Source organism: Xiphophorus couchianus, chromosome 11, assembly GCF_001444195.1.
Source record: "Xiphophorus couchianus chromosome 11, X_couchianus-1.0, whole genome shotgun sequence".
NCBI lineage: Eukaryota > Metazoa > Chordata > Actinopteri > Cyprinodontiformes > Poeciliidae > Xiphophorus > Xiphophorus couchianus.
Window position 1 is genome coordinate 26,771,722 of NC_040238.1, and position 26,150 is coordinate 26,797,871.

At 37.3% G+C, this 26,150-nt stretch overlaps 1 protein-coding gene across 1 annotated transcript; it reads left to right on the plus strand.

The window, feature by feature from the left end:
* The first annotated feature begins 1,195 nt into the window (after positions 1 to 1,195).
* igsf5a (immunoglobulin superfamily, member 5a) lies at positions 1,196 to 26,150 on the plus strand. The gene is made up of 11 exons (XM_028031071.1): positions 1,196 to 1,427; positions 5,617 to 5,841; positions 6,312 to 6,387; positions 7,542 to 7,856; positions 8,911 to 9,201; positions 11,138 to 11,257; positions 11,408 to 11,432; positions 11,524 to 13,454; positions 13,644 to 13,952; positions 21,186 to 21,237; positions 25,379 to 26,150. Exons 3-8 carry the CDS (start codon positions 6,327 to 6,329, stop codon positions 11,678 to 11,680), a joined length of 969 nt encoding a protein of 322 aa, XP_027886872.1. The 5' UTR covers positions 1,196 to 1,427; positions 5,617 to 5,841; positions 6,312 to 6,326; the 3' UTR covers positions 11,681 to 13,454; positions 13,644 to 13,952; positions 21,186 to 21,237; positions 25,379 to 26,150.

Genomic DNA, 26,150 nt, shown 5'->3' on the forward strand with positions numbered 1-26,150 from the left:
TCATGCAGTAGCGGACTTTGAACACATTTATTGGCATGTGTCTGTTTAGAAAACTCAGAGAGGGGTGTGTACTCTCTTGGCCGAGAATCTTGGGCAAGCAGTTGAGCTTGGGAAAATGGCGACACGGTGCATGTCGGTACAGTTCCTAGTGTGTGTGTGTGTGTGTGTGTGCGTGCGTGCGTGCGTGTATGTGTGTGTGTGTGTGCTGGTGTGTTCTTGTGCAACCTGCTTGTCATGTGTTCTTGGAGTCGCTTACTGCAGGGTGTGTACAGTGTCCAAACATGACTTCAGTGGAAACAAGTGCGTTATGCTTTTAACACGTTCCATGTCAGACGTTCACTTTCTATGAGTGAAACAACAGCATCCTGATTGTTGACTGTTACATTCCCATGACCTAGAAAAAAATCTAATGCAATGCATTTATATTACATTTTAAAAATACAGATAATTGGTGGATTAATTTATGCACTCCTAGTGTTTATAAACAGATAAGCACACAGAATTAATGCTTGCATAATGATGTATTTTGGTTCATTTGGAAAGATCATTGCACATTTATGCACCTGAAGGTGTAAAGGGTAAACTCATAGGAGGAGGAATAGTTACAGGCAGCTGCCAGAGCATCTGACATTTAGCCAAAAATAGTAAGTAAAGCACACCAGGCACTAAAGATTCTTCATCAGTTTTGTCTCTTTTGTTGCATAATAAAGTTTTGAGGAACATTTTGAAATCAGTGAAGAGCAAACCGGCCAGTTTAGATGCTATTGACTATTTGAACCTTCTCATATTTCTCATATCAACTTGTTGTGTGCACATTATGACTGATTTTTTTTACAATCGGGTCCTTCCGACTTCGCAGAAGCTCTCTTAGCTTGAGAGAAATGATCAACACAAGTTTATTTCCAGCTTATTTGTATAACACATTTCAGTAACAAGGCAGTTCATAGTGCTTTACATAATAAAAACCCAAAAAATACATCATACAATTGCGAAATGTGACACCAACCTTACATTTTGTGAAGTGCCATTGTCAAAATTATCAATACACATCAAATATGTTGGTGAATATTCCATTTTATGGTTCCAAAGCAACTCCAAAGAGGTTAGTTTTTAGCTGTGATTTAAAGGAGCACAGTGTTTCAGCAGTTTTGTGGAAGTTTGTTGTTCTCACTATTATTCTGATTCCACTAAAACCAGTACCAAACGGTCTTCAACAGTCACCTAATTATTAATGAACAGATTCCAACTTTGTTTGATTTAATCTCATTTTAAATCCAGGGTCCTGTGAGACGTCCAAATTTAAGAGTGTGGCAGAACCAGGCAAGGCATGGCTGCATCAGAGAGGCCCAGCGAGGAGAACAATTATCAAGGAAGCAGCCAAGAGGCCCGTGGTAACTCTGGAAGAGCAGCAGACATCCACAGCTCAGGTGAGAGAATCTGTTCTGAAAATATTAAAGAAGCAGTATTATGTGTTTTCCAGTTTCAGTGTACCATTTTCTAGTATAATCACGTAAGTATGTTAACTTTGTTAGTTGTACAACTACTATATACTGTATATATCAAATATGACTTAAAAGAAATTTTATTTTCTAATTTAACACATTGAAAATGAGCCTTTGTCCTTTTAAAATCTCCTGCTCTTTCTGAAATGCCGCCTTCAGGAAGTCATTGCAACAGTGCGTCTCTATTAACGCTGGTAAAGTTTTTACCAGCGTTGAACTCAGAAGTATCTTGCTTAATGAGCTCAGCAGATACGCAGTTCCACCAGCTGTTTGCTAATTGCTGCTGGCTAGTCTGAAGGAGCTGAGTTCGGGAGTCGTGGGAGAGAGCTGCAGTTAGGTTGCATAACATTTGAAAACGCATGCATCACAATAACGCACTGCTTTTTTCCCACCACGTTAAATCTAACAAAATACAGAAGTTTATTGATGTACCGTGACAAAATTGGGAAATGTTTGATGTATGATGTAAAACCAACACTGAACATACAAGCCGCATGGTGAACAATGGTGGTGGCAGCATCATGCTGTGGGGAGGATGGGCAGAGCTACTGTAAACAGAGGGCAATACTGGAATAAAACCTTTCAAAGGGTTTCAAAAGACTTAGCTTAAGTTCATCTCCTAGCATAGCAACCACAAACAACAAGTTAACACGATTTGTGCTTTTGTTGCCACAACAAAAATAATCTAGTAAGGGGAGTAAAAGAAAAAAAAGTTTCTGGATTCTAAATTCAGCTGTGAACCTTTGTGTAATTTTACAGCATGCTGCCAGTCAAAGCTTGTCTGATAGATAAAAAAGAAAAACAAAGCACTAATGTGTAGTGAAAGTTCAACCAAAGCACCCATATTGTAGCTGCACTGTGAAGAAACTTGTAAAATAGTCCTATAAATAGCCTAGCAGATTGAGTTACATCTGTCTGTGGGAATTCCTCTGTACAGACACCAGAGAGGGGAAAAAACTGCAATGATTGTGTAACCGGTTACAATGCGGTTGTGTTCACTATGGATTCTTTCCATAACGGCTCCTGGCCGGAGATCCGACTTCCCTCCTTCTCCCACCCCTTCCTCCTTCTTGCAGAAGTCTGCAGACCTTCAGTGTGTAGATTATTAATTCGAACGCTTTAAAATCTGACCTGCAAAAATAATTAATAAGGCAGGGTAGAAGCTAACTTAATGATACTAGCTTTCATTTCAAACTCGTACGATAGGTCTGCTGGATTAGAAGAAACAATAAGCGGAGTTCCGAACACAGGCGTTGGCATAATCCCTAAGGGAGGTGACGGGATGAAGGTAAAGGTGACCTCATCTAAAGCCTCTTTGACAGAGGGCAACTTGTTCACGTATCTTCCTCAGTGGTTTACAGTCTTAAGTTTTGTGTTAATGAGAGGAAACTGGTGACTCTATGCTGCATGCTGTGCAAAAAACAACAGGCATTTCTGTTTGCTTCCACCTGTAAAGCCATTTGAGTTGTGCAGACAAGAGATGAGTGAATGGATGTAAGGAAAAGCTTAGTCTCTCCCCTGTTACTAAGTGGATTTCTCCCATGCAGCGAATGGCAGCTGTCCCATATGGAGCAGCAGGTGAAGCGATAATATACCCGTCCATGAGAGAGGAAGGATATTGTTGCCTCCACGTAGAATCTGAATGGTCCGTTTGTGCGACTGCCTTTAAATTTTTTGAGAAAAGAAAAAAACAGAAGATGAGTTAAATATTTATCCTCAAAAAGCTGACAAAATGGGTTCGGTTACTATAAAATTAAAAATAAAACAAGGACCTTAGAAAATCTCACCCTTCCCAGGACAACAAATTGGTTACATTTTGTCACCTTCGTAAAATAACGGCCTAAATCATTTATTGCCTAAAGTAATTCTTTGGGGGGGAAAAATCACCACCTTTTTTTGCCAAAAGATGAATTAGACAAAAAAAAAAAAAGACTTGGACCATTATTTTATAATGGTGAGAATTTGTTCCTTCAGCTTTTAAAAGGCGTGAGCAGAGGTGTGCTTCTGACCTGCCCTTAACAGTCATTTACATGTGAGAGAGGGCGGAGGCTCGCCCCCGAAGGCAACAAGGCCTAATAAGCTCAGTAACAATAAACCTTAGTCGGCTTTAACCATTAATGAGGCGGCAGCTGACATAACAAAAGCAAATCCAACAATAGCGATTGATGCATGCTCCAGACTTTGCGCAGTTTTATTGTTGGCGACGTATCCGCCGTTAAAGTCACATCGTCTTCTCCGGGAGAAGGGGGTGCAATTAAACTGAGCTATTCTACAGTTGTGCTCGGTACAGAGAGACAAAGGCCATGATTAAATCAAGCGCATGGCATACATTATGACTGATGATCCCTGACAGAGAGGCTCTGGTGACAGAGGGGGGCCTCCATATTGCTTCCATTGCTGGCCTTGTGCGGTGGGATCTGATCCCTGACCCTCCCCCCCCATTATCTTCTTCCTGTTTCTCATGGTTGTCTGACAGCTTCTGCCTATACAATACAAGCTGTGTCTGGAGACATTCCACTTTGTGCCATACAGCAAGACTCATAAAATGGCGTCCATGGAGCCTGGAAGCTGAACATTGAGCAGGCCAAGGGATAACGTTCACTAGTCGCTAACTCTCTAGTTTCAGTTCATTTTTACAAAAATCATTTTCTCTAGTTAGAAAAAAACAGTTGATATATTTGAGTTCTGACTTTATTGGACATAGTCTAATAAAAGGATAAACAAAAATATACACACACAAAAAAATAAACTTAAAACAAAAGTCAGCAAAAGAAGAACAGTAGAGATTTATAGGCTCAAAAGGAGTGGGTAGAAGATTTATTAGCCGTTGTTTATGCGTAACCTTTGTACTCATAGCTTCAAATATTTTAGCTCTTATTTGAATAAGAAAACCTGAAAGTCCCCTGAAATTTAGAATCACAACTAGAAAAGTAGAGGTTTCTCAACAAAGCTGGGCCCAAACTGAAAAATGATCACCACAAATATCCAAATGTAGTGATTTATTTATACTTTTGATCATTTGTGTCACAGGAAATTTGGCACACACTGTACTGTAAAACGGTTAATTTGAAAAGTTTCTTTAGCTTTCAGCACATAAAATACAGAGAAATACATTATTATTTTGTTTTGAACATCTTAGCTTGTTCATTAAACACAGTTATAAGCAAAACCCAAACATGGGTGAGTGAATTATTATTATTATTATTATTATTATTATTATTATTATTATTATTATTATTATTATTATTATTCTAAAAGTTACTCCATCTCTGTTTTCAATGCATTATTACTTAACGATGTAATATATATATGGACAATAATGAATGTTAAATGTCAACATGTATCATATAAAACGTGTCGAGCCAGAACAGCTCAAAATGGAAACCCTTTCAAATTTAAGGTCCTTTGTGATGTTTCAGTTATCCTACACTGACCTCTAGTGGTTAGTTTTATCAGTGTTCAGAGGTAATAACCAGGAAGGAGGTAATTCTGGTAGTTTTGGAAATCAACTTTCTATTTCCTCTCTATTACTTAATAATGCTGTTTTACCCTCTCTCCTCTCTCTGTTCTTAAATAAATAAATGACAAATCTGAATTATGGATAAACTTTTGGTACTTGGACAAAGAACATAATCTCTTTTCAACCTAGGATTTGAAGCTACCTGCACATGTCGCTGGATTTAATTGCAATAATCTCTTCTAAAATATATATTTTGTTGCAATTTAATGAATAAAGGAGTATTATTATTGGATGTATTATCTAGATTTCGAAACAGTAGTACTGAACCCTGCATATTTGTAACCATCAGGGCAATAAAAGATGGGGGTTTCAGACTGATGCGCACTGTGAGGGTAAATAGAGAAGCTGTTTTCAAGTCCCTTTAGATGAGAAAACATTCTGTTCTCTGCTTTTTAATTGTTTTATTCCATGTTAGCGAGATTATTCTACATATTCCACATCCATTTGCTAAAAGAAAAGTTGAAAAACAAAAATAAGGCGAAACAAAGATCTTCATGTTGGCAAGCAGCTTAATAAGAATGTCAAACCTGATCTTAACCTCAGTTGTAACACTTAACTTCTTGTCTTTTGTCACACCTCAACTTCACCCGTCAGGTGTGTCTTCGGGTGAAACATCGGAGGCTTTATGACCCAGTGACGTGTGTGGAGAGCAGATAAGGGTTGGCTTTCAGAAACCAAGGTTGGACTTTGTTTCCTGTGTCAGTTTGAGTCCCACCTGTTAGTCCAGGAAATGCAGGTCTGGTCAGCAGCACCATCCACGGCAGGAACTGTCACGCAGTAAGTCGATCAAATTTGAGTTGTGGAAAAATATAACTTTTGGTAAGTTTTTTTTTTTTTTTTACTCTGAGATTTCAAAATGATTAATTACATAGAGGAAAAAATAAACAGAAATGTTGCAGTTAAACTGACTTCAGTTAAGGATGTGAGAACATTTTGATGGTACGGTATTGTAAGACGGCAGCTGGGTGTCACAGACTTTGTGTTGTTTTCATTCGAAATGAAACGCCAGATCGATCCTTTGGAACAGGAAAATAATCAAATCCTCTCTTTGTATAGATTTTATTTGATCTTTTTTCCCCTGTGTATTTTTTCCAATGAGTTATTTCCCCAACCAAGTGCAGTGGACAACTTGATGTATCACCAGTAGTTTGATATTATTTCTATTAATGCATGATTTAAAAAAAAATCATTCTTGGTGTTACATTGTATTTCATTGTGTTACATTATAAGGTTCAGATTCATCTACGTTTCCGTCGTTACAGTGATTTATATGTTGTTTCATTCTTTAGAGTGACAACACTATAATGATTGCTTCCTGGAAAATATGGTTTGGCCTCATGTCCATTTGTTTACTACAATGCAGAGGTCAGTGCTTTATTTATATGTATTTAAAAATTTATAAATTGTGTGGTTGAATTTGTCTTTTAGAGATCTTGACTGTAAAAATTCTACGAAAAAACAAAGAACAGAAAGAAAAAGACGGATGTGTGATATAACTATTTTCCCAGTGAAAAAATGACATTCATTCTCATTTTTTGACAGTGAATGTGACCACCAAGACTAAAAACATACAAAACATAATTTCCAATCAGACATTATTTTTACAAGTTATTTTTAATAAACTCCAAATTCCTTCAATGAAATTCTCCTACAAATAGGAAATATTTCTCAACTTGACATCAATGCAGGACATGTGACAAATGGTTTTCAGAATTACTTTGTGTTTGACTTTCAGGCCATTAAAATGCTAACAAAGCAAAGTTATTTGCTAAATTCACATAGCAAACGACAACTTTCTTCAAGCACAAGTGTAAACAGAGCAGCATTCCTTTGTTATGCTGCCGCCTGTTTCCTGATTCCATTCTCTGATCTAACATTTACAATAATGACTCCTAAAACATAAAAGAATTTAACTATCGTCACCAAACAACTGTCGGTAACATTCCTCTTAAGCATGAATTTTAACCTAAGTAAATTCAACATGTCAATCATTTCTAGACAAATTAGTTAATTCCTACATGTACAAAAATTTATGTAATTGTTAATTCTGCTATTCATTAAACACTTTAACAAAAATGTAGCTGCTTTTAAGTCAGGAAAAATTTACCTTCTAGGCAATCTAGAGTATTGTCACCTTCCTAAAATAGTGGCCTAAATCATGTTTTGCCCAATTATTCTCTTTTCTTTTGGGTTTTTTTTTTGCAAAAAAATCATCTCTTGGCAAAATAGAGGTGGTGATTTACTGATTTGTTTTTTCTTTTTGTGCAAAAATCATTTTTGCCCAAAAAATTTCTTAGGCCATTATTTGAGGAATGTAACAATATTGCAGTATGGATATAATAAAATAAATAAAAGTGGTTTTGTCACTGACTAGAGCTAAATGTAACAGAATACATTTTGGTGAAAAACGGTATTTACTATCCAGTTGACAAATGTGGAATTTACATCAGCAGCTGCATTTACATTGAGATAAAATTCAGCATCCAGGTTGTTGTATGATTTCTTTGTCTTGTACCCAGTGGTGTCACAGAAGGTCCAACTGGAGCCTCTGAGCTCAACGGCGCTGCGAGATTCTGATGTCCAGTTTATCGCCACCATTCAGGGAGACTGGGAGGTCACAAACTGGGGTGTCGGAGGGATTCAAGTCCTCACAATTATCAACTCAACAAATAGCATAATCCCATCGGTGGACAGATTTTCTGCCAGATTCTGCGTCAGTACCAACAGAAATTGTGTGGAGTTTATCATCCATAATGTCACCCGTGCTGATGCTGGGGAAGTTGTGTGTAATGTACAAGGTCATCAACCAGTGACAGCCCAGCTTTTTGTACAAGGTGAGGATGTAAAATCTATGTTTTTACATTCAGTTTTTGCAGTCTTGAATTTAGAAATGACAAATGAAGCTGCAGACGCCTTGTAGTTCCTGTGGTATACTCTAGAGGTCAGGAATGAGCAATTTTCCACGTCTGATGCGCTTCTTACGCAAACTTTTATTTATCAAAAGTACCAAAAATAGTTAAATCCAGAGTAAAACACAAAAGACAAACTACTGTAGTGACAGTGCTAGTTTATTTAGCACTACTATTATTATTATTATTTAAAGAAACCATCCAATAATCCTGAACATGCGACAGCCTTGCAATGAATGTTTTTAAGAAACACAAAGAATTAAATTGACACCATATTATAAGTTATTATAGCTTATGTGCAATAATCTAAGTCTGGGGTGTCGAACTCATTTTAATTTTGGGCAACATCAAGACCATGAATATCCTAAAACAAAACCTGTTAAACTTAAAATACTATCTGTCTCTGCACTCTTATAATTAAGTAAAGCTAAACCCCTTTTCACATTGCCGTGTAAGAACTACTTTGATTTGATTGATTAAAAAATATTTAAGCACACAACTGTGTTTTGAAGGCTCTTTTAAAATCTGGATTTGACTCCCGGGCCTTGAGTTTGACACATTGGATTTAAGTAAACAGATAAATGTGAGGTTGGTTAAATTTTTGCTAAAAAAGGCTTTGTAAAAAATTGGTCTAAAAATCAATTGAAAAATATTTTCCAAAGACAATTTGGAAGGGATCTGTAAGGTATGTATCAGTTCCCGAGTAGAATAATCAAATTGTTAAAGAAATCTGGGAACATTTCATTGTATGAATATCAAAGTACAAACCCAATATGACACTAAGCACCCAAAAGTTTACAGTCTAAAGACGGACTGAAGCAAATTGAAAGGGTTCTTACAATAATATATCTCTACCTTATCTCACATCCCGTTTTTTACGTTAAGCTAAAATAAATGTATCAAATAAATCCAGTATTTGATTTCTAACAAATGTGCTTGGGTTCTTCAATCTAAACCATATTTACTTTCTTTTTATCAGAGAGTGGAACAGTCAGCATCCCGGGTGGGAATGTGACGGTGATGCAGGGCGGGGAGGTGGAGTTGGAGTGCGTAACGACTGCTTGGTTCCCCGCTCCAACCATCAGCTGGACCCAAAACGGTCGGGCTGTGAACAGCAGCCTCTACAACACCACCAGCACACCAGATGGGGATTCCTTCAACTCCGCCAGTACAGTCCGGCTCACGGCCAGCAGGAACGCAAGAGTGGACTGTTTGGCTTCTCTCTCAACGCTCACCGCTCCACAGTCCAGCTCTGTCTACATCGAGATTGGTAAGTTCTGAACCACTGCTGTCAGGCATCAGTTGGGAATTAGTTTTGAGCTGAATGGGACTTAATTATTTTTTGTTGTGGGTATCTTAAGCTCGACTAAAAGAGATTTGATATATATCTCCTGTAAACAATACCCGTGTTTCCTTTGACCATATAATTGAGCAATTTCACAATTCGAAAATAAATTAGCTGATTGGAAACACGGCGATTTACAAAAAAAATCTTGTTTTTTGATAAAAGGTTTTGGTGCTATAATGAGATGGGTTTTTTGGCTGTATCAAAATTGGTTTATTTCACAAAACTGAAATAGAATTTCCACTTTTTCCGTATCATGAGTCACATGATCAACAACCGCATGCCTCCACTGGCGCAAACCACAAAGAAGAAGAAGACAGGAAGTAGTTTGAGGATCATGATGTGGCATGATCCTTATTTGCGTGAACATTTGTATTCCCTAACAACACATCAATTGCGAAGTTGGATTCTTTTTGGACATTAGTGGAATAGTGACAAAGTTTTGTGCACATTTGTAATAGAAGCGCAGTTATTGAGAAGAAGTGCTTTGTCCACAGGGCAGAAGAGGATTCATATTAAAGCGACATCAGTCAGCAAACTTTCTATGAAAGCAAGGAAAAAGCTTTGAGATTAAAATAGACAATTATTTCTTTTTTTTAATCCCAGTAGTTGGTTTGGTTTTGTCCTTTCAATTTTCCCTTTTAGTGAAAAAAACCCCCTGTAATTAATTCTAAGAAGTGGTTAAAGGTTAAAGTTTATTGGCATATTCATAACATAATACTGCAGTATAAAATCCAGATGCTTTACAGTGTGTGGAGACATGTCAATAACAAATAACAGACTAAACACAAAAGCTTGTTTACCCTGAGAAACTAGATGGAAGACTGTAAAATCTGCAAAGTGCAGCAGATTTAGAAAAAAATATATTTTGATTATTTTTACTGTGTGTAGAGTAAGGTATACACACACACACACACACACACACGCACGGCTTTTAAAGGTACTAAACGAGAACAACAAAGCAATATAAAAGTACTAAAAAGTTGCTACCACATACATTATATGTAATTTCTCAGTAGAAATGACACTAAGCTCTGAGGTTTTGAAGAGAAACATTTACAGTGCATATCTTTCTCCACATTCAAAACATCGGTAAATTAGATAGTGACTGTAAAGAGGCCTGTGAGTGTAAAACCCAGCTGGCTGAACACAAACATAAGAGCATCAGTTTTAACTCAATGATGGATCCACTCAACATATGATCTGTGGCAATTACATTCCCAGAGTCAGGTTTCAGGTAAGCCAGGCACAGAAATAGCTTGATCACAAGATGAGGACACAGACATGAGAGAGGAAATCTGGAGTCTCCCTTCAGCCACAGAATGTAAAAAATACAAAAATTCTTGGTACAGATTGTGGGGTAACTTTTATCCCCATTAAGAAAGTATTATGATTTCAAAAGAGAAGCACAGATTTGATGGGAAGAACCCCAGCTTTCTCCTCCGGTCTTGATTTGGACGTGTCGTGTTCGTTGTGCAGCTGATGAGCTCACTGAGCAAATACAGAGGGCAAAGAATGGACGCCTGCCGTCCCTGGTGCTGGTTTAATATTCTGTCTGATTCCTGTTACATATTTAATTTCAACTCAGGTTTCGAAAAAGTTTTATTCATTTAAAAAATCTGGCTTGATTTGAGCCTGGGTGTCTTTGAAAAATGTAGACAGTAGATAGTTTCTTTTTGCATGTTTAACCATCCATAAATGGGAATAACTAACGTAAAAAAAATGTACTTTTTACCAGTTGGAGTCAAATTACATTAGAGCATTTAACTAGATGTAAGAGCAGAACTTTATTGCTTTTGTTGTTGAAAAAAACAACTTTTGTGGGGCATTAACTTACTTGATATTTCCCTCCCCGCAACAGTTCCCAAACCTCCAGACTGGACAGTGCTGATAGCCGTAGTTGTGTCGTTTGGAAGTTGTGGTTTGTTGGGTTTTCTCATCCTCGTAATCGTGATCTGCTACAAACACAGGAAAGAAAAAAGTAAGAGACATTCCTTCTTGGCTTAACTCCTATCACTCTGCATGGCACATTGGTATAATCCCAAAGCAGAAAGTTTCTTTCTGTCTCAGAAAATAAATTTTAAAAAATCCTCTCAAGTCCCGTAATGTGTTGCTTTATGCTCCCTTCTAGAACGAAATTACCAAGATGAAATGAGGTAAATGACCACGTGTGTTTACTGTACAGTTTCATGAATAAAATCGTTTAGGGCTGCAGAGATTCATGGTCAGATGTTTTTGGTTTGACAGGAGAGTGACAACACACAACCAGCTAAGTGTCATCGACACATCTGAACAGGTAAGGGGTCAGGTAAATGAGTACTACGAGCCGGAGAATCAGAGAAACGACACAAGCGACTGGACTGAGTCCGGCTTCCTGAAACACAGACATATGACCTTTGTGTGATGACACACAGAGGATGGAGAGCGCTATGGACATTTGACAGACTTTTCAAAGGAACTTTAAAGTTTTTCAGCTGTTTTGTCCAACGTCTGGAGAGAGTAAATGTTAAAGAGCAAAGACTGATGGATAATTTGCAACACTGATAAAAAAAAATAAATACTTTTTTTTTTTTTAAATGTTAATAGAGGAGCAAAATTTGTGATGACCTCCTGAAAGTGGAATGTCAGAGTGAACAGAAGTTTGTAAAGAGACAGAGGACCAATTTCAAGGCATTCAATTATGAAGTCAAACTTCCTTTAAGTCATATTTGAGACATATAGCATTTTTGATTGTGCCATAAAAGGCTCCTGATGTGACTGGAAAACACTGAAGAAATCCTCAGAGCGGTGGGAGACTACCAGCTGGTCAGACTGTTTTAGCTACTTTTAGCTGAAGAAACAGCAACAAAACTTAACAGTCTCTTGTGAATGCGTAGACATTTAATATATACCATTGTTTACCAAAGATAAAAACATTTTCGGTTTGAGTCGTGTAGATTTGCTAACATCAACTGAAACCAAAGTGTGTGTGTAAAAAATCCAAACTATTTAATAAGAAGAATAACCAGTTGTTTCTTTAACTGTGGGAAAATTTTGGACATATGCTTTCATGAATAAATTATTTTTGTTGTTAACACAGAATGCTTTTTGTTTTCTTCTGTAATCAGTGTCTGCAACTGTTTCCTTGAAATAGTTTTGTCCTCAGTATTTTCTGTTTTTACATGCCAGCAAAAAATATTAACAAATCTCACTTTCATTTAGAAAATCGTTGTAGAAATCTCCTCAAAAAAGAATAATCTGTTAGATATTTGTCAAAGAAATGTGTTATAGTTTAAAGATTTAAAGATCTTGTTAACCAGGAAACGCAATTTCTGTACTTTACGAACATGACACCATATCTTATGTATTGCTTGGAAAAACAGTAATGAACAAAGGAAAATCACCTGTACTCTTTGACTTTGCATTGTTGACTTTTTATTTTTCTGTAACGGTGCTTTAATTGCCAATTTTGTGCCTTAGTTTTCATATTTATTTATTGTGTCCTTGAATATCTTGAAAGAGGCCTATGGATAAGTGTACTAAAACATTTTTGCTTGAAAGTTGAAAAGAAATTTTAAATAATATAAAGTTTTTACTGTTTTCTAAGTATAAACTTTCATGACTTATGAAGTTATTTAAAGACGGAGCAGTCATTATCAGAATGGGTGCCAGAGGTTTCGCATCCTTCGGTAAAAACCCTTCCAGTCTGAGAAACACAACATAAATCTGATTGCCTTCTGTCTTTATGTCTCAAAACTGGAAATGACATCAGTGCCAGTATTGTCTTCTCCCAGGTTGACTCGTTTGCATGAGACAAATGGTCTTTATACAAAAAGGTCCTCTTTAGTTTGTGTGACTATAATTCTGTGACCATTGTTTGTATAACTTTAAATGCCTGGCTGGTTTTGGTGAGATGAGAGTCTGTAGTTATGTGATTGCATGAGTTGTAAAAAAAAAAAATCACAGTGTTGAAATTCGGACATGTTAAGAGAAACTCTCGAATCCTTGTGCACTTTGATAATTATGTTAGTAGCATAACAAAAAGGGATAGTTCAGGATTGTTGAAGTAAAGTTATTCCCTTTTACATTCTCTTAGGTAATTACTCTGATAGAAAAAAATAAGTACATGTTCTGTTCTCAGTATGCTTTTCATACAGGAAGATAATTGGTGATGCACTGCCTCCTACAGTCATTTCCCTGTAAGTAACCATTGACATTTTTTGTAAATTACTAAGTTTGCAAAAGCACATTTTATACACATCTGATAAAATTATAAAAACAGATTAATGTTAAATATACATATCAGTCTTTATTTTTTCATTTTTAATGCAAAGCAGAAACATTAAAGTCAGGGGTTCCTGATAGCTTCTCTTTTTATCTCACCACAGGTTCTTGGCTACAAGAAGTTTTTACTTCTATCTGTCAGCTTCCACTGTCACCACGTCAGAATTTGTAAAACAAGCCAAACATGCAGCAGATGATTGGACAGACGGCTGCTCCTCAGACAGAAGAGCTCTGCTCATTGGATTGTTGCAGACAAGCTGCGGGCTGCAGGGGGCTCTGCAGACTATAAAAGCATCCACTGCACACAGATGGAAGCACAGAGGGAATCTACTGCAGCTGTATCGTCTGCTGGCAGGAGCGCATCGCACACAGCTGGAATCCTCGCCGAGAGACGCAGCTCGACCATGAGTGAGGTAAGAGCCTTTCACTGAGCTGCAAAGCTTATTATTTTATAAATAATTTGATTCATAACTATGAGCATTTCTTTGACTTTTGTGCAGTCAGCTGAACTACTACAGACTCAGGTGTCGACATTTTGTACTTATAAGTGATAAATCTCATTTGCATAGTGGTACGCTTAGTTGAAAAAACGATTTATAGTGAGCTGACTCATGTTACGTTTTTCCATGTTGTTTCCCTCAGCAACTTTTCCTTTAAAATTTTGTAAAATTTATGCTGTTAGAAAACAGAAGTTAAAATCCAGTCAGATTACCATATGCTCAATGTGCTTCTGGTTTTATGATCAGAATAAAACTTGCTCACAAGATTATGCGAGTGGCTGCAGATCTGAAGGATAAATCATCGTCAAATAACTCTTTACCAGAACGTTGTGATAAAGTTATGAACATGTTTCTGCGTGACATTTCAAGCTGGGTCTGGCGTGATGAAGCGGAGACAACTCCGACCTCTACACTTATGCATCATTTATTGGGGTCTGAAAATCAAACTTTGCACGTTGACTTGGGAGGATCTGAGATAGAGCGGAGCGAGGAGACTCCAGACACACATCGTTTAGTTACTGAATTATTCAGCGTAACTGCGAAGCCAGAGGAAGAAACAAAGAAAAAAAAACACTCATTCTGTCAGGGTGCATTTGTGAGCACAGCCTCCAATAAGACCTTATCACGAATTGCTCACCCTGAGGATCACCACTGACTGAAAGCATAAGGATACATATTTTATCTTCCCCCTCCAACATCCCAACTGCTCCTTGGAGCAGCTTGTAGTCTGGTGTTTAGCTTTTATACAATGTGACACAACATCCAATAGAGGTTTTATTCTTTAATCATTCCTGCAATTCTTACACAGTGACATTGAAATGAAAGTCTGGAAACTTTGAATGGTCAAATCATGGACAGCAGTATGAGGCTCAGAACTGATATATGATGGGAGAATGGATGAGTTTCCTAATCTACATTTCAACCTGTCTTCAGTAACGACTCAATTTGGATTTTAAAGAACATTATGATCATTGGGACTCTCACAAATGATCATAATGTGGTCATTTGTGATCAAACTAGCCTGGCCAGGCTAGTTTTTGTCTCTGTGAGAGCAGAGATGCATTGGAACAGAAATTCAACATGGCTGCTGTTGTTTCTTCTGGTCTGAAATAATATTAGAAGCTGCTTCTGAGTCAACTAAAACTCAATGTATGAAAGCTGAACGACGTGGTTTTGGATGCCAAATGTAGCTGAGTGGTTAAATTTTAAATCTTCTATGTGCAAGTCAAAGAGAAATGGATGTTAAACCTAGAGAAAAAATAGGATCAAGTCTTAAGCTCTTGTCTTTTCTAGTTAAGTGTTCCAACTTAGAAGTTAAACATTTTAAAAAATAGCTTCGTTTTTGCATGCATTCAGACCTGGCACACAATTTCCTTGGCAAACAGGAAACTGACAGCTCAGCTCGATCACATCCCCGGTTCACACCATCAATGCTGGAGCTCCACAGAGCTGTGTGTTTAGACCATTCCTGTTCACAGGAATACTAGAATACTCTGACGATACTCAGAAACAATAACCATGTCACGAACTACCACACCAAACGTCAACACCCTATTATCAGCCAAACTGCTGAAATAGTGTAAAGGTTCAAGTATTGTTAGACAAAAACACTTACCAGTCTGCTGCTTAGAACACCTACTCTTACTAATTTTATAGAATTAATTCACCTATTTTTACAAAGTTGTTAAACTAAAATCACAAAGTTGTCCAACACTGCTGCAAAAAAAGGGCTGGAAATCTAATGAGAGGTGTCTTTTAGGGGTGAAGTAAGTTCAGTGTATTCATATTGTTACTGTTGTGCTGCCATGTCTATTATACTCTAATTACTAAACAACCCTTTGCTTCAACTCCGTGTCGAATAATGGCCAAAACTTCTGCATTGCACCAGAAACTCCTTGCATGGCTTGTAGACACTTAATGTCTAACATCCATCTTTTCCCCTTTCCCATCTTTTTAATTTGGTAGTGTGTAACGTTGTAAATCTCAGCACCTGGCAAGATTTTACACACTGCCAAATTAACACTGAGGCTGCAATAAAACTGATGTATTCTTCACTTTCCCTTTAGTGTAACTGACATAATTTGCTATCACATTTCCACACATGAAAACGTTTAAAAAACTGAGATGTAATTTTCTCACAATGTCGCAATAATTCCACCGCAGGTTAATTGGAGTTAAGTGCTGCCTGCTAACACATGTGACTTTCTCATCGTTAAGGTTTTTTTTTTTTTACATTGAGCTCATTTGGACAATCAAATACCAAATTCTATTTCACACCTTTAAAATTTATCAAAGAATGGAATGAGAGAAAAGATTCCTATGAACATTTTTAATGAAAACATCCAGCTCTAGAGTCCAGTGGGTCTTGGGATGTCCTGCTGTGTTAGCAAAGCCCTTACTTTAATTACACTAAGAGTTGGGGGGGCATGGTGACCACTTGGCAAAGCTGTTAGCTCCATCATCCAAAGAGGAACGGCCTCCTTTTTTTTGTTTAATGATATTAGAGTGTTGAAAGATGCTGAGCAATATAGAAAGAAAACTGCACAGTTGGTAGCAAACACTGTTCATGCATTGATTTCTTTATATTGCCTAAATCTAACTCAAAATATCTTAAAGAGATTAAAATGTGACTGAAAGTGAAAATCAGGAAATCTAAAATATGTTTTTGTTTACATTTGGAATACAGCTTTGGAAATAGTTCAGGGTGCAGTTCTCTGATTTACTGAGTGACCCCTGACCTCCTTTAAAAGATAAATAGAGATTAATCTTGTTCGATCCGTAAGCCATCTAAACCGTCAGCAGGCTTTGCTGCTGCTGAGATCTGTTCTTTAGGTAACCTTGGATTCTGCAGGGCTTTGCACAAACAGACAACCATCACTCAGTGTACATGTTGATGCGTCATCAAAACAGATTAAGATAGAACATATCATATCATATAGTGCCAAAACGAGATCAGTGCTGCGGTTGAATTTTGAGCTCTCGTAAAGAACCATATGGATAAATTCATACCAAAGCCGTCAAAATGTTACACTGGGATTTTGGGGGGGATTAAACGTAATTCCATATTACGGCTCATATTTGCAGACCGCTGCAATAACAGCGAATCCCTAAAAATACAGTTCATGTATCATGTAGTAAAAACCTTTCAAATCATCACTTGTAAAACCTAATTACTTCTCTTTACATAAAATAGATTTAGGAAAACTCATTGCCCCAATTTTTTAGATTTCATTAAATTAACTGACTGAGTAGTGAACATACAGTAGCTTAATAAATCTGACTGTTGTAATTACTTAAACACTATCCAGACAGTGGGTACAAGTCACATTTTTGAACTACTCATGTTAGAGGAAAACTACGTGATGGAAAGAGTTCCTGCTTTTTATTTGTTTCTCTGCTCAAACCTTGACAGAAAAAACAAAAAGCAGTGATAGTTTGCAAAAATAAACACAATCACATGCAAGGCTACACTCTCGTGAAGTATTCATAAAAATGAACACACAACTCATTTGTGGTGCAGTTTTATAAATGTAAATGTCAAAAAGCAGCTAATGAGAGCTGTACTGTTCTGAAAGTTCGGCATGCTTGATGAACTAACTGCATAGATGGAGCTTTGGCGTCTACGTTTTCACCTTATGCATCCTCAAGCAATATTTTGTGACAAATAAAAAAGTGATTTTAATTAGTTGCTGCTGGTGTTAGTTATTAACGTCAGGCCAGTTTTATTTATCAAGCTGATATGAATATGTTAAAAATGACTAAGATCGGGCAATACTGATTTTTATTGCAGATATATCAAGAATCCCTAATACATACTGCAGGAGTGAAGTGGAGGCAAGATTCAATAAGCAGTGGCTTCCTGTCCCTTCTTGGACTGAACACTTGATTATTATTCCTTTTTGAACTTGTTTTTTGCTAACTTTTGTGCAGCCTAAAAGCAACAGGTTTTACAATAGGCAATCATTTTATGCTCGATGGCAGTGCTCCAGTTGTCAGCTACTGAAATCGTTCCTAAAATAAAGGCTGAGTGCAAAAACCAGTTTATTTAATCTGTTTCTTGGTCAAAACAGGATGTCTAAACCTTGCCATCAAACCGTGTGGTGTAGCCAACATCAAACTGTTGTCAAATGGAAAAACGCTAGACGCAATATTAGTATGTAGCAAATAAACTCTGGTGTACAAGGCCTAGTGTTGTTTTTTTTTTCAGCTCAAACAAGATCTATTCTTAGGTTTAAATTCTATTTTTAACCTGATCTGTAACTAACTGTGTGTGGTATCCTGTCTAAATGTTTTAAAATTGCCTTTGAGGTAGAATGAATTATTGACCAGAGGACTAAGTCCATCGTTCAATCAGCACCTGCATCTTGGTCTCACTGTCGTCCTGTTTCCAGCCCACCGGTGGGGAAGCGGCTCTGGAGCAGAGACTGTGCTGGGATGAGCTGCCTCTGACCTAGATTTTCTTTCTCCTTGCTAAATTCTTAATAGATCCTGAGTGCAGTGTGGTGTGTCTCCCTGGGGAGTTCATGTAAAATAACCAAAAATAGCCACACACCAGGAAGGTGGTTTATTTATTTGACCAATTCCCTCTACGTCAGCAATCCTTAACCATGACTCATTTGTGCAGTAGAAGATCAGACCATGGTAATTCAACTTTACTTTAGGGATCACCTCTACACCAGGATGTTTCCATCATATTTTTTCATTGGCAACCTTCTGCTGGAACCTTTGTCTTCATGCGTTTCCGGCTCGCTTGCATATTGGACGCACAAGCAGAATCCGCAAACAACAGCGATGGAAGACCAAGCCACTTTTCTCGCTCCACTGTGGGTTATTTTTCTGATGAACAACCTAAATAGCCGATTAAAAACAACTAATGTCTTTGTTGTTGAGCTCTCATGTCAATTTATTCAATAATAATTTAGCAGCAAAAACACTCCGATGTTTTGGTTACGCAGCGCCTCGACCGTCTCGTTTCGCTCTGGGGTGTGACGACACAGCCTCTCTCTCACCCGACGGATTGCCACAGCGCAAATTAAGCAGATGAAAGTCAGCATGACGCCCTGAGTCCCAACGGCACAAACTGGCTTTGATTTATTTATTATTTTTTTTTTTTTGCTTGAGCAGAAAAACAGATGGCTTCTTTGCCAAACTAACCTTCTCTGCTTGCACTGCTTCTTGTGATGGAGCAGGGGGCAGATGTCAGGTCTTAGTTTGACTTTGTTCTCATTTGACTCACAGACATCAAAAGTGCTTCGGCATTTGGAAGTGAAAGCACAGAGTTAATAATTCAAGTCGGACATGGTGAGATGAAACGATGATCTCAGCTGGAAGCCATCTGTAAAAAAATGATTTCTTCATATCATGTGACACCTGTAGTGTTCAGCCTTCTCAATGGCGCTTTTGTACAAACCGAGTAATGCTAAACATCTCAAGGACATATTAATTGTCTTACTTGATGCAAATGAGATTACTTTGCAAATGCTGGGCCTCGGAATCCCTCTGTCAGATGTCTTCTGCATTCAAAAGCTGCAGTTTCAAACTTTGAGAAGTTTGTGTTGGTTTCAACATTTCTCCTTAAGAACTATAATCAATCGTACTCAAAAAATAAGTTACTTTTCCTAGCCTTCCTGGCATGAATGGTAGTTAATTATTTATAAGCAGATGTAATGTTATTCTCGAGACCCATTCAATAAATTAGATTATTGTAAAGCCCATTTGTTTTAGTAGCTCTATGACTAAGTGAAAGGCATTATGTAGATTGATGACACACAGATGGATGTTTGAAAGCCTTTATTTCTTTTAATTATAAGTTTCCACTTATAGCTAATGAAAACATATTTAAAAGTAGAATATTACTTGACCAATAAAAAAAACAACATATTTTTAAAATCAGAAATGTGGGCTTATTAAAAAGTACGCTTAAGGTTATTTTCAAAGGTACTTTTAAGACTGATCGGGTCTAATTTATTGAATATTACAAAATGATTAGTGGGTGAAATTTTTTTTCTTGTAGTTAGGATTTTTTTGGTTGAGCCTCTGGGAAATTATAATCATATTGTCACATTGCTGTGAGTTAGTAGAAGCGTACATAAATACTCAGAGCAGAGGACGTCTGACAGCTTAGCTGGTTTGGTAATTAACACAACAAAATGTCTTCATATCCATGGAATATATTATATTACCAGATATTAACTGTGAACAGTTAATATTAAAATAGAGAAACTTTGCTGTAATAAATTGAACCTGCCGGTTTTCTGGTGAATCCCCATCCATGTTTAAGAGCAGCGTCCGCAAAGGATGATTTATAATAATCCATATTAAATCCATATTTAGAGCCTATTTGACAGGTTACACACACTCTGTAACAACAATTCTGCTCCATTCAAACTCAAAATAGGTGAATGATCAACAATCCTGGTCAGTTGTGATCTCTTTTATCTGTATCACAATAAACTGTGAGTGGCATTTGGTTTCTAACACAGTATCAAATCTTAAAATTGATGTAGAAAAGGTTTTGTTCAAGCCGTTTCCCTCTCTCCCCATATTAATGAAAACAATGAAAGAAAGCAGAAGTCAGTACTTCCTTTATTGGAAGGTTTTTCCACTTTGGTTGGATTTTATCGAGCTTTGAATCTTCTACCTGCTGCAGCGCAGAAGTAAGTGTGCTGCTGTTGGCCATAAGCGCTGGTTTGTTCACTGACTGGAACAAGAACAATAGCTTTCTAAAGTTCTGTTCATCAGTCGGAACCAATCACCAAATAGTGGTCACACCAGCTGATTTCTCTGTGCACCTTTGGTAACAATAGGGGGGAACTCACAGTGTTGAAAACAAACATTTCACTGGAAATGTTTCGCCCATTGAATAACACTGACAAACAGCACAAATGAGTAAAAATGCTTGGGCTGCCTCTTGGTTTTGAAAATCACTAAAAAATCACAATGACCTCTAAAGATACATTTTCTGTCCATTAAAAAAAAAAAAGTTTTAACCAAGTTTGGATTTAATTGTAAACATCCTAGAATAACTAGAATATCTTAAAGAATGAGGAAGAAAAAAAGAAATAAAAATCCTGAGATCTTGCCTACCTGGCTGTGTTTTTCCCCCTAAATGTTGAAAACATTTTTCTTCCTTCTTTCACTTTACAGAGAAAAACACCCGGAGCAATGACTGGAAACACCAAGCCATCTGATGGCCACGGTATGTCCAGAACTCCATGTTTTATTCTTGTTTTGGTTTGGTAGGGATCGAGAACAAAAAGGCCCTCTTAGGAAAACTTTCTGGCCGAAACTAAGAGTGATGACGATGAGGATTGTTTTTGTATAATTCTGTAATTGTTTTGTTTTGGTTTTGATGACATTTAGAGAATCTCCTTTCTAGTTTCCTGTTTTTATTTCTGTGTGGTTCGCTTTAGTTTCCTGTTTTCTGTCTCTCCTGTTCCTGGGTTTCTTGGTCTGCCTCTTCTGTTTCTGTTCAGTGTCTCCATTAGACACTTTTGGGTTTTGTTTCTCTAAGTTTTACTATGTAGTAAAACGTTTCATTTGTGAATTATTCTGCTTCCAGTCTGTCTTCATTGGAATCAGACACACAAAACGATAAAGAATCAGCAAATACTAATAACATGCCGCATAATTTCCACCTTTTGGGTTTTTTAAATTATAGTGTAATTTATATACTCTTAAGATTTTTGTCAAACAAAACCCTTTGTTATTGCTGTTGATGTTCCGTCTTTAGGTTTTTAAAAATGTTTTTTGTACTGCACCTTTAAGACATGTTCACCTTCCTGCTCAAAAATATAAGCTATAATATGGTCATGTTTCAGTGCAGCTCATATGTTTTCTATTTTTTATCTTATTTTTTGCCATTAAATCCAAAGATTTGAAGCTTATTGACTTTTATAAACAGACAGGAAAAACCTCTTTCTTCTACAGTATTTAATTTTATGTTATTCAATTTTTTAAAAACTAATTAAAACATTTAACATTAAAATTTTAGTTTGTTTCACACAAACGAACAACCACCTGCCTCTCGTGGGATTTCTTGTCTCATAACCACAAATGCTTTTATTTCTTCAGTGAGTTTTTTCCGCAAGTTTCCATTACAAATGTGCACAAAACACCAAAAATTTCACAATTGCGGTGTTTCCACTGAATAAGAAACACAATTAAAAATCACACATTAATGCGTTTGTTCACTCATTAAAAAACATCGTCCTCCCACCACTTCCTGTCGACTCCTTTGTCATTTCCGCCAGCAGTAAATCCTGCTGTTGATCACATGACTCGTGATGCAAAGACAGTGTTTCTATTGCAGTTTAGTGAGACACACTAATGTCAATACGGACAAAAAAAAAAAACAGAACACCTGATCCTAGCACAAAAACCTTTTATCAAAAAAACTTGAGTTTTTAGAATCGCGGCTAGTGTAACTAAATTATTTTCCATATCAATACACTACAAAATCTCCTGTTGTAATACTCTTCGCATCTTCAAGAGAACCTTCTGCTAACACAATGCATGTAGCAGGTTAGCAGCAGCTAAATGACTCCATCACCTCACTCCACTGAGAGAAGCACACCTGGAGGAGCATGTCTCTCCTCTCTGGGGCTGCTGATAAACCTGAGAGGACTGCAGCTGAATTGGATTTCTGTCCCAGCTGATAAGGAGCGTTACAGCACAGGTTCATCCCACAGGAACACATCCCAGAGGTGATGGGGAGAGATTTGAGAAAGTTAATTGAATTTCCCACAAGTGTGAAATGTGCTAATTTTTGTCATCTTTCCTGTTTTCCTCCATGATGTGGTTTCGAGTTGCCGATATTGAGTATATCCAAAGTACTCTGACGTGTTGCACAAAATAAAAAGAAAGAATATACTGTATATACAAGATGCAATATATGTGCATTTATTGGTCTTCAATTCCCAACATGGCACAGAAAGATTCACAGTACTTAATGTCTTTGTAATAATATTTAATAAAAACATATTTTCAAACAGGGTGGAATGGAACATCACACAGTGGATTGTATCATAACAAGGTGGAAAATCAATGTCTCTAATTCTACAATCGGATGATTTTCATCATTGGTTGCAGGATTGCCTCTTTCAAGTCAAAGTGTATTTGTCCTTGCTCTCTTTGGCAAAAACAGGTGATATTCCTGTAGTGGATTTTGCCTTGACAGGTACTGGTGGATCCTCAGTGCTCCCTGTTCTGGAGAAGAAAGAAGCTCCGCATTTAGGAAATGTTTCTAGACAACTAATTTGTATTTCTAAGTTGTTGAAATGCAGCATCTTTGGGCCAATTTCTGAGTCAACCCGCCGACATCAGTTTTTTTTAAGAACTATCTTATAAGCAAAGACAGAATAAAGCTAAATTCACATTCTGACCTATCTTCAGCCTTTATTTTATTGTGAGCAATGCTAACCACACCAATCGTGTAGTTAGTATTGCTGGCATTAATAAACCTGCAGAGTTCCATGTGGCTCTTTTAAACCCTCTAATGTGTTCTAGTAACTTTGGCCAAAAATGCAAAAGAATTAGTCATTGCTTTTAAGTGTAAAGGTAATAAACAGTTCTTTTCCTGGGCATTTTAATGCTATATATACATACCATTTCCAATCAAGTTAACAAGCTGCTGGTTCCCTTCAACAGCTGACTTCTTAGTGCATCTCTCTGGCAAAATCCAATCCTTTTTCATTTATACAGCTCTCTTAAAATAAACTAAATCTCACACAAACCCTTTTTAAAATTATTTTCCAAACCCTGTTTGTTAAAAGTGTGCCAGGTTTCTGAAGTCCAGCTAAAGTAAGATGACCTTTGACCTTCCAGAGAAGACGGGACAGTTAGGAGGAGTCTGTGCGTGTTTTGAGAGTCTGCCCTGCGATTCTGAAATATGGCTTTGTTTTTATTGTCATCCAAGCAACGCAGGGTCAGCAAAAGGCTCCGTCTAAACGTGAGTAAACCGTTTGGAAAAAATCCCTTTTACCACCAGATTGCCCACTTTCACCAGAACCAGCTCAGCATGCACGGAGCTCTGCACTGTACGACCCACTTTGATGCATGAATGCACATTACAGAGGAAGCAGTGATGCAGTGAAGCCTCAGTTCTAAACACAGAATATTTTCTGGGCTATTGATCACATTTTGTGTGTGTGAACAACACACACAAAAAGTCTAACATGCACACTGTGTTTACCCCTTGAAGTACAAATAATGAGGTTTTGCTTGGCTGGAATTTTACAAGATTCATGTTGATAAGACCCAAAGTTTCAGACATGATATCCCTTAGAAACTGGGGCTGTTTGGTCAGTTAACACTGTCTTTATGAAACGGAAGGATTTAAGTTTCAAAAGACAAAGAAAACTCAAATCTACTGTAAAACAAGCAGGTGGCTCTGCTTGGTTTTGGAGCACTGAGATCCGTGGATCTCTGCAGCACACAAGTCTCTGGACTCGGATACCGGCCGCTCGTCATCCAACAGAAAACCTGCATCGAAAGGATTCAAGAATGGCTTAGAAAAAAAATCTCTCGCCATCATTACAGACCGTAACTCTGCAGAACGTCTGGAGAAAACTGAAAACTGCGGTGTGAAGATGCAACCCTTCAAACACGAGAGCTTAAGCAGTTTGCTTAAAAGAAAATGGAATAAAATCATTTCAAATGTTACTTTTTTTAAGTTCTGGGTTATTTTGTTTACTGTACCTTAGTCCATGCCTGCATGTTAAATGTATTTCCAACAAACAGCTTATGTTTTCTCCTTTACTGTAATTACACCTTGTTCCACTCAACATAAAGATATTTTTAATGAAATTGGTTTTACATTTACTCACTTTTTGGGAATGATGATGTGATTCACCAGCCAACATTCTGACACAGAGATGTCTAATATTTAATTGGGACATTTTTTTTTCCATCCACTGAGTATTTTGACTCAGCATTGTTTATGAAATAATGACAGTTTGGAATGAATTTTTCTACATCTACACTTAGATGTAGAAAATAAAAATAGTCATAAATAATACAAGTTATTTCTTTTCTTTTCCCGAAAACTAATTGTGCAAGCTGAATACACAGTTCATCAAATGTAAGAACGTCATATTTTGTTTGTGTAATGAGTTTCTTTCCTGTCAATGTTGAGTCTGATTTAATGTCAGACATTTGAGGAAAACACGATTTTTTTATTCAGCGTATGTAAATATCTGGTTTCATTTAGGTTTGGACATTTGTCCACAGATATGCGTTCACTCCGGGTCTGGAATGCGCCAACATGTTAACCACAAGCTTCTAAAAGGACCTTTTGGCTAAGTCTGTCTTTTCACTCTTTCCCTTCCTGTCTACCGCAGATGGAAAGAAAAACAACGCCCCCCAGGACTTTGACATCGACATGGACGACCCAGAGACGCAGAGGGCCGCAGTGGCTATCCAGTCTCAGTTCAGAAAATTCCAGAAAAAGAAGCAGGATGTGAAGTCATAGAGCAAACGTCGTCAGACTCGTCGCTCTCCAGATATGGTCTCGCTTTTGCATGTCGATCAAACTGCTGCACTGTCCAGAGCTGCGAGGAGAAAAGGCTGAGGGAAAATATTACTGTAAAAGTCTGTGTAGATTTGACAAACACTAAAACATCTGATATAAGCATTGGGTTGGCCAGTTTTTGTTTAGCCGTAGAACTTCTGAATGGGTCATTTTTGTTGAGTCTTATAGAACCGTGTGAGACGCAAATTTACACGTGGCAAATAATTGGAAATAAAAGTTTGTCTTTCGAGGAGAACAGAAAGTCGCTGGCAGTTCAGATTATTTATGATTTAATAAAGAGCTCCACTGAATGTCTGAGTAGCTATAACTATGAACAGCTTCAGCTTTTACTTTCACGCTGCTGTGTTGTTCTGCCGTGTTTCTGCTGTCCCTTTAACATCAACCCCTCACAGCTGTGTGAAACACTGTGTGCGTAATAATTCCTGTTGTGTGTTGCTGTGTTTTGCTGCTACGACATAATTGATTTGATGTTCCTGTAGTTTTCTTGTAGGCTATATGTTTAGTTTACAAACCCACAGTACGCAAGCTTGCACACATGCATACAAGAAGAAGAAGAAAAAAAATCACTAATAAAGAAATTT

What these genes read in the sequence shown, in the direction of transcription:
- igsf5a (XM_028031071.1), top strand. Translation starts at nt 6,327, where the DNA reads ATGATTGCTTCCTGGAAAATATGGTTTGGCCTCATGTCCATTTGTTTA. An exon ending in TTGTTTACTACAATGCAGAG is followed by an intron (nt 6,388 to 7,541) that starts GTCAGTGCTTTA and finishes TCTTGTACCCAG; the next exon opens with TGGTGTCACAGAAGGTCCAA. An exon ending in CTCTGTCTACATCGAGATTG is followed by an intron (nt 9,202 to 11,137) that starts GTAAGTTCTGAA and finishes TCCCCGCAACAG; the next exon opens with TTCCCAAACCTCCAGACTGG.